The following is a 12,885-nucleotide window of genomic DNA, read 5'->3' on the forward strand; positions in this document are numbered from 1 at the left end:
CCGTCCCCAAGGGGACACCAAGGGTCAGACAGCCCCCGGGGACCGTCCCCAAGGGGACTCAGGGTCAGACAGCCCCCAGGGACAAGGGGCAGGTCCCTGCTCTCTGCTGCCCCCTGCCCACCAGCCCCCCTCAGACCCCAGAAAGACCATATGGCCAAGCTGTCCACACTCACTTCAGACCCCAGGGTCTCCCCAGGGACCCATCTGGGATCACGGACACCACTTGTGGAAAAGGCAAGCAGCCACACCCTGGGTCCCTCCCCTCACCTGGTCCCCCCACCCAGCAAAGAGGGACGCTGCCTCCTGGGGGGACACCCCCACAGTGGGTGAGCCATGCGTCACTGCTCATGGACAAGCCCCCACCAACAGTGACGGCTTCTCTTTGTCACTAATGGTAGAATCACCCCAATCACTCCAGGGGGCTCTGGAAGGGGCAGGAGCTGCTGGTGACGCAGGGGTGGCGAGGGGGGCGCGGTGTGCGGGGACAGTCACAGGGGCCCAGCACAGGGGTGAGGTCCTGGGGACCCCGGCAGGCTGGTGACAGACGCCACATACCCCTCTGCCCAGTATCCCGAGAGCACACTGGCCCCCTGGGGGATTCCAGGAGACAGGGGGGCACAGAGGGGTCTCGGAGCCCGGCTGGCACCCCGCAAGACAGGCCTCACTGGGAGCTCCTTCTCTGGACCCAGGCATGCCCCCTGGCTCCCCAAGACATCACTGCAGCCCCCAGACACCCCGGGACTTTGGGCACAGCCACTGGGCCTGGGTTTCAACGCGCTCGGCCCAGAGCAACGTGAGCAGCGACCTTCTTGTCTCTGGGCGGCGCCGGGGCGCCCTCGACACAGCCCACGTTCACGATGGGCCGCAGCCCGCCGGGCTTGGGGACGAAACGGAGCCTGGACGTCAGCAGGGCTGGCCTGGCCTCCTGGTGCTGCCTGACCTCTGCTTCTGACAGTTCTCGAAGCCGCACACGCTCTAAGTGTTGTCTGAAACAGAGGTGCCCGCAGGCAGCCAGGGCAGGTCAGCCTGGTGGGCGCCCGTGCCCATGCAGTGGGCAGAGCTCATGACCGGCATGCCCGGTTCCTGGTGGACAGAGCTGAGGCCAGGACTGGACGGGACGGGGGGTGGGCAGCTCGGCCATCAAGTACTTCTGGGGTCTGAAGGAGGCTGGTGGGCAGGGACCCCACGTCCTCCTCCTGGAACAGGCAGGGGGTGCTTGGTGGAACCCCTGGGAGGAGCAGAATCGTCTCCCCACAGACCAGCCGGCTCCTTGTCGCCTGTAAGCTTCAGCCTTCACCCCAAAACCATCCACAGGGATGGGCAGGGGTCTCCCACCTCTTGGCCATTGCGGGGAGTATGCTCCCTGGGCTGGTGGCCCCGAAGGAAGCCCGTGGTGGGACTCGAACGTCCACCAGGCGGGGGACAGGCCACAGGGATGCCGCAAGAAGAGCTGGGCTGCCCACTTCAGTTAACATGCCAGGAAATGCTTGAATGGGGTGCCTTCACTCAGACCCACGGTAAGGGCCTCCAGAGGCTCCCCAGATGCCAGAGGACACAGGCCCCGGCCCATGTGCTCAGGGACCCCTGATCTGCTCCTGACTCAGGGACCCCAGCCCATGTGCTTGGGGACCCCCACTTAGCTCCTGACTCAGGGACCTCGGCTCCGCCCCTGACCCAGAGCACCTCCCCCGCCCAGACGCTCGGCCAAGACCTCTCGCGGGACGCCTGGACAGGCCCAGCTCGTGTCTCAGGCGGCCCCCCAACCCGTCCCGGCTGGGTCCCCATCCACTGACAGCCACCCAGGCCTCAACAGAGGACACAGACGGCAGGAGGGGACAGAGCTCGTGGCTGCCAGGCGGGCACTCAGCCCCTGGGCGGCCTGCTTCACGGTGCCCCCCAGCGCCCCCGGCGGCCAGCGCAGACAGGCGGGTCCGAGCGTGCAGGCGCGGGTGTCCCCCCGCGTACCTGACGCCCAGGCGCTGCAGCTGACTCCAGACGCGCTTCCGGAAGAAGAAGAGTCGGTTCTTCTGGAATGTGGTCTCCGTGACGTAGAAGAAGCCCCTGAGCAGCTCCACCACGTAGGCACCCATCAGCCAGCGCAGGAAGCGGCCCAGGACGGCCTCGCGCTGGCGGTGCTCTGCGGCGGGCACGCGGCAAGCCCCTGGGAGGAGAGACACCGGTGCTCGCCCTCCATGCTGCCTGCCGCAGGCCGGGATGGTTGCCCACGGCCTCCGAGTCCACAGCGACTCAGAACAGGGGGCAGAGGAGAAGGCGGGTAACTAGGCGAGGAGCCTCCCCAGTTCATGGGCTAAAGTGATGCTACCAGATCGCTGCGCTTTGATAGAAAATGTTTTTAAATGAGGTTCCCCTTTCTTTTTCCTCTTGTGGCTACTGGAAAATTGTGAATGAGGTATGGCGCTCATGTATGTTCCTGCCGGACAGCTTGGACCCAGAGCCTCAGCACGTGTCACCGCGCACGCAGACTAGGGGAGCCGGGGCTGCTGTCCGCACGGGGGGGGGACTCGGCGAGGGGGGCTGCGCTCCAGGTTCAGGCATCACCACTGGGCCGCAGGGGCTGGAAATGCCCGGGGGTTTGCAGGCTGAACACAAGGGGCACGTAGAGGCGGCCCCGTGTGCTGAGGAATGCCCAATGCTGCTGGCTCCGGACACATGCCCTGCGGGCCTCTGTGGTTTACGCTGTGCCACAGGGACCTCAGCGCCAACAGAGCCGGGGCCTCACCGGCGGAAACCGGCTCAGAGGACAAGGAAGGGGGCCCGGAGGCGGGTCTGGGGCAGGACGGAGAATAGCCAGGGAAGGAAAGAGGAGTGGGTGGAGCCACGTCCACACCAACCACAGTGAGAGCACGGCTGAGCGCGGAGACAGCTCAACTGTGATCCGATCCCAACACGTGAGGCTACGGCTGGAAGGAAACCACCCCGAGGGCAACGGAGAACACAAAGCCAGTTCTAGACGAGACACCCACACACACACACACACGTGAAAAAGTGCACTCCGGGAAATGGAATGAGGACGCAGGAAGAGGGGCAAATTGGGAAGATGAGAAAGATGCGCCCAGACCCGGTCAGCACAAAGTGTAAGTCCAGGGAAGCGGCACAGACAGACGAGGTCGGACAGACTCGCAGAAGGTTGGCTCAGGGCCGCATATGGCACCTAGACTACGCGTCCTCACAGGACGGGAGAGGCTGAAGGTAAAACCTAGATAAGAGAAAACAGCACAAGGAGTAAATACTGGCGAGTGGGGAGGCAGCGAAACAGACTTTAAGGTGAAGGGAGTCACTAGACACTCACGATGGCGCCCACTCCAGCGTTCTCGCCTGGAGAATCCCAGGGACCGGGGAGCCTGGTGGGCTGCCGTCTCTGGGGTCGCACAGAGCCGGACACGACGGAGGTGACTTAGCAGCAGCAGCAGCAGACACTCATGAGCGAAGCTGACTCATGAGTCAACGAGGGGGTCAAACCTGGCTCCAGAAACACTGCCATCACCTCCTCCGGGCGTCAAGCTCTCAGGACTTTAGGGGTCAGACCAGGGAGTGCACGGAAGGGGCTGGCCCTGCCGCTCCTGACTCTGCCCTGCACACGTGCTGGGCGGCGGCTGCCTGGGAGGAGCCCCATATCACACCCAGACCGCTACACGGGGAGGGACCCCAAAGGCCCAGTTTCACAGAAAGTCCCGCTGCACCCCAGGGACCCGGCCGGCAGCCGGCTCTCCCCTCTGTGCCCACCCAGCCCGGGGCCTCGGTCAAGGACACGGTCCTCTCGCGCCGGCCGCCAGTGGCCCTGGCCTGGTGGACACACAGGAGAACTCACTGGGTCTGCAGATGGCTGACCAGAGCCGGCTGAGGAACCCCGAGCCTTACCTCCCAGCCCCACCCACGGGGGTTCTCAGCCCAGCTCCCATTCCTAACAGGGAGCATCGATCAAGGCAGTTAACCTTGAGGTCAGAAACGGAAGATGAACCACCACAGCCACGTCCACGGGAGTCCAGGTGCCCAGCCCGCAGGTGTGGCCCTGCACTCTGCGAGTTCCCCCTCCAATGCCCCTTCCCAGGCCCAGAACCTCCATGAAGTCCAGTATCCACGCAAGCTGGGTGGGAGATGGGGAGCTATGGAGAAGCACCCCCCTCCCCCGGACGCCTCACCTGGGCTCGCGCGCAGCCAGGCACAGTCCTGCACCTTCATCTTCCACGTGAGCTCCTGCTGCGAGAGCTTGCCGTGCTTCCCCAGTGAGAGGAGCTTCTTCACGTTCCGCAGGAAGCGCCGTTCGTTGTGCCGGGAGCCCCAGAGGCCAGCGGGCACCAGGCGGCGAAGACAGGCCCGCAGGAGGCCATACACCTGCCAGGGGCTGCTGTGCTGGCGGAGCAGCTGGACCAGGCGCCCTGAGCTCGCCTCGCCCTCGCGGGCAGCCGCTGGCCTCTCCGCGGGGCAGCCGCCCGCGCCAGGGCGCTTCCGATGGCCTGGCGCCGCCGGGGGCGCAGAGGCCGGCAGCGGGCAGTGCGCCCTGAGCAGCGCGCCATAGGGGCACCGCGCGTGGTTCCCAAGCAGCTTCCGGAACAGGGGCCGCATCTGCCAGTAGCGCGCGGGCAGGCGGCGCGGCCGGCGGGGAGCCCCTGGCTGCCCGGGCTTCAAGTCCAGAAAGATGGTTTCCACGAGTGTCCGCGCCCCGGCCAGGCTCGGAGGCAGGGAGCAGAGCAGGAAGGAGCGGCGCAGCTGTTCGCCGCCTCCGGAGCAGTAGAGGAACCGCTTGGTCTCAGCGCAAGCTCCGGCACCCGGCTCGCCCTCTGGGGCGAACAGCCGCCAGGACGCGGAGCCGACACCCCGCTCGCCGCCCAAAAAGGGGCGGCAGGGCCCGGGCACGTTGCCTTCCCGAGACTCGGCTTCCACAGCGTCTCGGGTAGGTGTCACCACGCGGTGCGGGCCGCGGGCCGCCTGCCCTTCGAGATCCCGCCCGGGCTCCAGGCCGCGCCTGGGCCTCTTGGCTGGAGGCAGTCGTCCTCGCGCGCTGCCCCGACGCCGCCTCGCGCCCTGGGCTCGCGCCTCCAGGAGTCCCCCGGCCTCCCCGTGGTCGCCGTTCGACGAGGCCGGGCGCGGGAGTCCGAAGCCCGCCCGGGTCCCGCCCACGTGCCGCGCGGGCCGTGGAGCGGCGGCGGCGCGGAGGTCGTAGAGCGGCGGCCCGCACACCTGGTAGGCGCAGGTCGGGGGCACCAGCAGGTAGAGCGCGCAGCGCGAGAGCAGGTGGGTGAGCACGTCGTCGCCCACGCGGCGCAGCAGCAGCCCCCACGCGCCGCTGCCGCGCAGCGTGTCGGTTACCGTGTTGGGCAGGTAGCTGCGCACGCTGGTCGTGAAGGCCACGGGCGGCCCGCCGCGGGCCCCGGCCAGCAGCGTGAAGCCGAAGGCCAGCACGTTCCTCGCGCCGCGCTCGCAGAGCCTCTGCACGACTCTGGCCACCAGCTCCTTCAGGCAGGACACCTGCGGGGACAATCCGTGAGTCGCGGGGGACACGGGGCGGTCCTCCCCCACCGCCTCCGCCTTCAACCCGCCGGGCCCGCCCAGGCTCCCCGGGGACCGCCCACCTGGCGGAAGGACGGGGCGGCAGGGGGCGGCTGCGCGTCCCAGGGCACGCACACCAAGCACTGAGCCACCAGCGCGCGGAAGGCCGCCGGGTCCCCGCGCCGCACAAGCCGGCGGCCCTGGGGCCGCAGGCGCCGTACGAAGGCGGCCAGGGGCAGCACCTGCCGGTAGCTGGCCCGCAGAAGGGCGCGCACCGCCCTGCACCTGGGCGCCCGCGGCATCGCGCGGAGGAGCGGGGGGTCCCCGGAGGAAGGGGCGGCGCCGGGAGGAGGAAGGGGCGGGGTCTCGGAGAAGCCCGCCCTCGGGGCCGCGGACCTGGCCCCTGGGTTTGCGCCCAGGTACGACGAGGCCCCGGACCGCTCCGCGCGGCGGCTCCCGGGCGGTCTCCCCAGCCCCGCGCCGCCAGCCCTCCCAGGGCGCAGGGGTCGCGCAAGGGGTCGCAGAGTGGAAAGGCTCTGTGGTACCGAGGGAGGGGACCAGAACGCAGGGTCCCTGGGGGGGGGGCCTGGTGTGTTCGGCGTCCCCGGGGAGCAGGTTCTCCGGGTCGGTCGCTTTAACACGCGTGCTGTGACCGTGCAGCGAGTATGTTCTGGGGTCCAGAGGGGGCTCATGGCAGCGAATGCGTGACTTTGTGCGAAGGAGAGAATGGACCACCGCCCCTGCCTGGCGGGCCTGGGGAAACCGAGGGGGCGCAGATGCATCCTCGACCATTCCGCAGGGGAGTTCCTGGAGCCATCTCCGGCGCGCGCGGCGGGCAGTGGTCAGCAGGCAGCGGGCGGTGGTCAGCCGGCAGCGGGCAGCGGGCAGCCGGCAGCAGCAGCACTTGCCTTGCGGGCTTGGTTTTCTTGGCTCCAGGCTGTACTTTCTCTTTGCGGGATCTTCCATGGTCCTCACCATAAACAGAAATCCGCAGACCAGTTCTGTTAATCACCCATCCCATGGGTAGGGCAAAGGAAGGGGAGAAATAGAGCCATGGGTTCCCTGGGTCACCACCTGCAGGCTCTTGGCACGCATTGATGGCTCTCTTTACACCCAGAGCCGCCCTGCCCTCTACAAGCACCACGAAGATGGGTCAAAGGGCCTGCCCAGAGGCTCACAACCCCAGGAGGAGCAGGGGCCTCACCTTCCGGCCCAGCCACAGAGACCCAGGCCCAAGGGCACCGTTCAAAGCAGTGACCCTAATGATGTCTCACCCGAACCCAGACGCTTGCAGGATGTTCGAGTAGAAAGAGGAAACTTCTGGGTCTTGGGAGGCTTGCACAAATGATACACCTGAGTTCCCCAAACACTGAATGGCTGAACAAATGGTTAATATTTCATAACGTTACAAAACTTGGTCAGAAATTACTTTTCTTCGTGGCCAAAGCATTTAAAGAGGGCTTCGCTCTCCCTCCGTCACTGGCGGTGTTTCGTGGCCATCCCGCTTGCTCGGGTCTGCCCCGCTGGTAACCCCTGGGACCGTGGGTGGCTCTCCTGGAAGCTGACCATGTGAGCACTGCGAGGTCTCAAGCTGGCTTGTTTCCGCCAGTGCGGGACTGGGCGCAGCCTTGGGAAGTGTGTTCTCAGCGACTAGAACCAACATGGAAAACAGTTTTAAAAGGAGAAGAAGCAGGCTGTGTGATGAATACCATGCTAGCTGAGCCGCAGGGGAGGCCCGAGGTAGGGAGACTTTTCCAGCGCGAATGGAAACCGTTCGTCTCCCAAACACGGTCTCCACTGCCACAAAAATGTCATATTGTTGGCTTATGACAAAATACAACAAAATCCAATTCCCGGACTCCCAGAAGGCGGTGGATGGGTGTCACACTTCACACCGGGACGTTTGTAAACGAGGAATTCTGTGGTTCAGTCACTAAGTCGTGTCCGACCGTTTGCGACTCCGTGGACTGCAGCACGCCAGGCTTCCTTGTTCTTTACCGCCTCCGGACTCAAACTCATCTCCGTTGAATGGGAGAAGCCATCCAGCCGTCTCCTTCTCTGCCGCCCTTTTTTCCTCCTGCCCTCAGGGCTTTTCCAGCGAGCTAGCTCCTGGCATCAGGGGGCCAGTACCGGAGCTTCAGCATCAGTCTTTTCAGTGAATATTTCCGTTAAGGATGGACTGGGTTGATCTCCTTGCAGGCCAGCGTGCTCTCAAGAGTCTTATCCAACACCACAGTTCAAAAGCGTCAATTCTTCAGCAGTCAGCCATTTTTATGGTCCAACTCTCACATCCATACATGACAACTGGAAAAAATCATAGTTTGTTGGCAAAGTGACATCTCTGCTTTTTAATATGCTGTCTAAGTTGGTCATAGCTTTCCTTCCAAGGAGTAAGCGTCTTTTAACTTCATGGCTGCAGTCACCGTTCACAGTGAGTTTGGAGCCCAAGAAAATAAAATCTGTCACTGCTTCCACTTTTTCCCTTTCTACTTGCCATAAAGTGATGGGACCGGATGCCATGATCTTCATTTATTACTGAGTTTCAAATCAGCCTTTTCACCCTTCTCTTTCACCTTCATTTTCTGCCATTAGAGTTGTACCATCTGCAATCTGAGGTTGTTGACATTTCTCCCGGCGATGTTGATTCCAGCTTGTGATTCATCCATTCCGGCATTTCTCATGATGTGCTCTGCATAGAAGTTAAATAAGCAGAATGCCAACATACAGCCTTGTCACACTCTTTCCCGATTTGGAGCCAGCCCGTTGCCCCATGTCCGGCTCTAGCTGTCGCTCCTTGACCTGCACACTGGTTTCTCAGGAGACAGGTCACGTGGTCTGGTGTCCCCATCTCTGAGAATTTTCCGGTTTGTTTCAGTGCAGTCAGTGAGGCAGAGGTTTTTCTGGAGCTCCCTTGCCTTCTTCAGGATCTAATCGCTGTTGGCGGTTTGATCTCTGGCTCCTCTGTGGATCCTATGCTGGGAGTCAAATCCTGCTGTGTCATTGGTCACCGAAGGGGCGAGCGGAGACCCCCCCACAACTCCCAATTATACATAAACCCAACTGCGAAGCTTACGAAAGCATGTGCGTGGCTGGACACTGGAGACCCCGTGGGGAGCTGGTGGGGTGTCTGCAGGGCCGGCCATGGACCATCACCCCTAGTCTGTGAGGAGTTCCCACAATGGTGCAGAGGGTGGAGCTGGGCAGAGGGAGGAAAGGGGATCCCAGAGACCGACCGCCCCGGGGAGCGTGGCCGGAGGCCTGGCCAGGGGTCTAGACGATGAGCAGGCTGTCCTTCACGAGCAGCAGGTTCCGTCCTGTGACCACGGCCACTGGCCTTGGAGGCACCGCAGCCCCGAGGGCACGGGCGGCCAGCTCTGGAGGGCAGCCCGGGGCGGGCCACAGTGGCGTGCCTGGCACTGGCCTGTGCCCACTGGATGGCACACCTGGTGCATGGTACCTGCCCCCCGACCCAGGCACCCTCAGATCTGTGGCCACAGTGTGGGACAGCCAAGGCTGTGGCCAGGACCCAAGTGGGTCTCAGCGGAGAGAGAGGGTGAGACGGCCCTCGGGCCCTTGCCTCGCCCTCAAGCTCCCTGAGTCCAGCCTCTGCCTCCGAGGCCCCATTTCCCTCCCGGACCCTGACGAGGACCCTCTAATTCACTCAGGGCCCGCCCCGTCCAGGGTCATCCCCCTGCCTCAGGTCACAGGCCCAGGAAGGGGCAGCCTCTGCCCGTGAGACTCAGCACAGCAGAGAGCGTGCGGCTCTGCCCTGGGTCAGTGTCCTCATGACAGGCCGGGACTGGGACGCTGCCCGGTGGAGCGTGTGGCTGGAGGGCGACGTCATCCTGTCCACCGCGTGGACTTGCGTGACCAGCCCCGCCCTGGGATACCGAACTGTCCCCGCACCTCCCGTGCGTCAGTTGTGAGATCTCGGAGCAGCGTGCTGGGCCAGGCTGGGCAGCCGATCCAACCCCTGGCCCTGCGGTGGGTGTTGGGGTTTTCCCCACTCTGGAGCCGTTACCAGCACAGCTGCTGTGGAGGGCTGCGTCGCTGGACGTCGGGTGTATAATCACGTGACTTCTCACCGCTCAGGACGGACGCCCAAGGGTCTGGTCTCCCCGTGAGCCTACGTCTCCTTTCCTGTCTTGCCTCTCGACCAGCGGCGTGTGGCAGAGTCCTCGCCCGCGCTCGGTGGGCTCGCTGGTGTTCACAGCAGGGGCTCAGGCAGGTGTACACAGGATAGACTGGTCCCCAGGGGCCTGGAGATGCCTGGAAAGGGGTGCCGGTGCGACCGCAGGGCTGCACATGGGTGGAGAACAGAGGCACGCAATGCCCAGAGCGCTGCCCTGCGTGCGGCTTGGGAGAGCGCTTCGGGGAAGGCATTCAGGACCTGGTTCCCGGAGCAGCAGAGGGCGGAGGGGCCGGACCTCCTCTCTGCACGGAGGGACAGCCAGGGGCGCTGGGAAGCAATGGAGCAGAGGACACGGGCCGGTCCTGGCGCAGGGACCCCCAGGAAGAGGCTGTCCTGGGAGCTCCACTTCGGGCTGGCACCCAGTTTCCCTGAGGCTGGGGCCCCGTGGTCCCCGCCTGGGGACTCAGAGCAGCCTTTTTAGCATCCCCTCACCTGGGTTCCTGGATGAGGGGCCTGGCGGCTCTGTGGGAGCTGAGGGTGTTTCACACCCCTGTTTTGTGGGGGTTTGTCCTGTCTTGGGTTTACTGAGAAGGTTTTTTAATTCTCAGAAGGGAAGATAGGTTACAGGAAAACGGTCTGTTTACACGGGGTTTCACGATTCATATGGCACTCCTGCACGCTGGCTCTGGGAAGCCCCGGAGGAAGTGGGAAGGTCATCATCCTGCCCCGCGGGTGCAGGGGTGCTGGCTTCCTGAAAAATCCGGATAACTCGGAGCAGAGCCAGGACAGTGTCCCCCACACACCCGGCTGGTGCTGGGAGACTCCAGGAGAAAAGGCAGCGAGTTGGGGGAGCAGATGGGCTTTCTCGGGGCCCAGCTGGTAAAGAACCCACCTGCCCAGGCAGGAGATAAAAGGTGCGGGTTCAATCCCTGGGTCGGGAAGATCCCCTGGAGAAGGAGAGGGCAACGGCTCCGGTACTCTTCCCTGGAGAATCCCAGGGACAGAGCAGCCAGGCGGGCTGCAGTCCACTGGGTCACGAGGCGTCGGACATGACTGAGCACGCAATTCACCTCACTTTGGTGGGGAGCGGGCTCAGGGGGGCAGCTCCAGGGAGAGCCCGCATCTCCTCCCGGCTCCTCAGAGCACGAGGCCTTTGATCTGCCTGCCAAGGCAGCAGGCCAGCCAGCTCCCCACTTCCGCGCCTTCATGTACTTTCTCTTGGACCTTAAACCGCCTGATGAAAACCAATAAAAAGTGCTTAAGACTGAAAATCCCTCTGAGCGGGGCGCCGCATCCCTGCACTTTGGCAGACATGGCTTGGCTCCTGCTGTGCGCACACCTCTGGCTCTCCACACCCTTGAAAGTTATTTGATGAAATTTAAGAAGGCGCTAAGATAAAATTACCTACTCTGGTGCTGAGCTGTGGAATTTACTTGCAGAATTAAGCATTTGAATCGCTCCCGGCCCAGCCAGGATCCAGCTCCCTGGTGGGCATGGCCCAGGGTGGGGCAGGGGCGCAGTGGCAAGCCCTTCAGGGGAGGAGTCCTTCCCAGTCCTCACCAAGAAGCCAGGCCAGGCAAGTTCTGAGCTTGGGGGCCGCTCTGTCCAGGGGCAGGAGTGAAGGGGGCAGGGGGAGGAGGGGCCGAGTCTGGCTCCACCGAGAGGAGGCGTGAAACAGGTCGTCCCCACAGACACACTCGGTCCTGGGGGGGACACACAACACTGCAGCCCCTTCGGGCCCCAGCTGCGCTCAGAGCAGCCCAGGTGAAACCCTGTCACCCCCAGAGCCTTCTGCGCCTAGAACGAAGTCCAGCTGCGGCACCCACTGCAGTTCAGTTCAGTCCCTCAGTCGTGTCCGACTCTTTGAGACCCCATGGACTGCAGCACACCCGGCCTCCCTGTCCATCACCAACTCCCAGAGTCCACCCAAACTCATGACCATTGAGTCGGTGATGCCATCCAACCATCTCACCCTCTGTCGTCCCCTTCTCCTCCTGCCTTCAATCTTTCCCAGCATCAGGGTCTTTTCCAATAAGTCAGCCCTTTGCATCAGGTGGCCAAAGTATTGGAGCTTCAGCTTCAGCATCAGTCCCTCCAATGAATATTCAGGACTGATTTCCTTTAGGATGGACTGGTTGGATCTCCTTGCAGTCCAAGGGACTCTCAAGAGTCTTCTCCAACACCACAGTTCAAAAGCATCAATTCTCTGGTGCTCAGCTTTCTTTATAGTGCAACTCTCACAGCCATGCACGACTACTGGAAAAACCATAGCTTTGACTATAGGGACCATTCTTGCCAAAGTAATGTCTCTGCTTTTTAATATGCTGTCTTGGTTGGTCATAGATTTTTCTTCTAAGGAGCAAGCGTCTTTTAATTTCATGGCTGCAGTCCCCATCTGCATTAATTTTGGAGCCCCAAAAAATAGTCTGTCATTGTTTCCACTGTTTCCCCATCTATTTGCCATGAAGTGATGGGACTGGATGCCATGATCTTAGTTTTCTGAATGTTGAGCTTTAAGCCAACTTTTTCACTCTCCTCTTTCACTTTCATCAAGGGGATCTTTAGTTCCTCTTCACTTTCTGCCATAAGGGTGGTGTCATCTGCATATCTGAGGTCTGCATTTCTGATATTTCTCCCGGCAATCTTGGTTCCAGCTTGTGCTTTATCCAGTCCGGCATTTTGCATGATGTACTCTGCATATAAGTTAAAAAAGCAGGGTGACAATATCAAGCCTTGACTTGATGGACCCCTTTTCCTATTTGGAACCAGTCTGTTGTTCCATGTCCAGTTCTCACTGCTGCTTCCTGACCTGCAAACAGGTTTCTCAAGAGGCAGGTCGGGGGTCTGGTTTTCCTTTTCACAGTTTGTCGTGATCCACACAGTCGAAAGCTTTAGCGTAGTCCATGAAGCAGGAGTAGATGTTTTTCTGGAATTCTCTTGCTTTTTCAATGATCCAGTGGATGTTGGTAATTTAATCTGTTTCCTCTGCCTTTTCTAAAACCAACTTGAACATCTGGAAGTTCACGGCTCACGTATTGCTGAAGCCTGGCTTGGAGAATTTTGAGCATTACTTTGCTAGCATGTGAGACGAGTGCAATTGTGTGGAAGTTATTCTTTGGCATTGCCTTTCTTTGGGATTGGAGTGAAAACTGACCTTTTCCAGTGCTGTGGCCACTGCTGAGTTTTCCAAATTTGCTGGCACATTGAGAGCTGAATCTTAATGGCGGAGTGGAAGGACATGTACT

General features: G+C 61.9%; 1 protein-coding gene across 2 annotated transcripts in view; it reads right to left on the reverse strand.

Moving 5' to 3' along the window:
- Positions 1–5,810, reverse strand: part of TERT (telomerase reverse transcriptase) — a 16,931-nt gene extending 11,121 nt beyond the window's left edge. For both annotated transcript variants that reach the window (XM_040262232.1, XM_040262230.1), the window contains exons 1-4: positions 5,592–5,810; positions 4,161–5,487; positions 1,966–2,161; positions 806–986 (exon numbers count right to left, since the gene is read on the reverse strand). In XM_040262232.1, coding sequence (XP_040118166.1) covers positions 806–986; positions 1,966–2,161; positions 4,161–5,487; positions 5,592–5,810 — 1,923 coding nt within the window. The remainder of the gene's footprint in view (positions 1–805; positions 987–1,965; positions 2,162–4,160; positions 5,488–5,591) is intronic.
- Positions 5,811–12,885: the final 7,075 nt, after the last annotated feature.

This window comes from Oryx dammah, unplaced genomic scaffold, assembly GCF_014754425.2.
Source record: "Oryx dammah isolate SB20612 unplaced genomic scaffold, SCBI_Odam_1.1 HiC_scaffold_20, whole genome shotgun sequence".
Lineage (NCBI taxonomy): Eukaryota > Metazoa > Chordata > Mammalia > Artiodactyla > Bovidae > Oryx > Oryx dammah.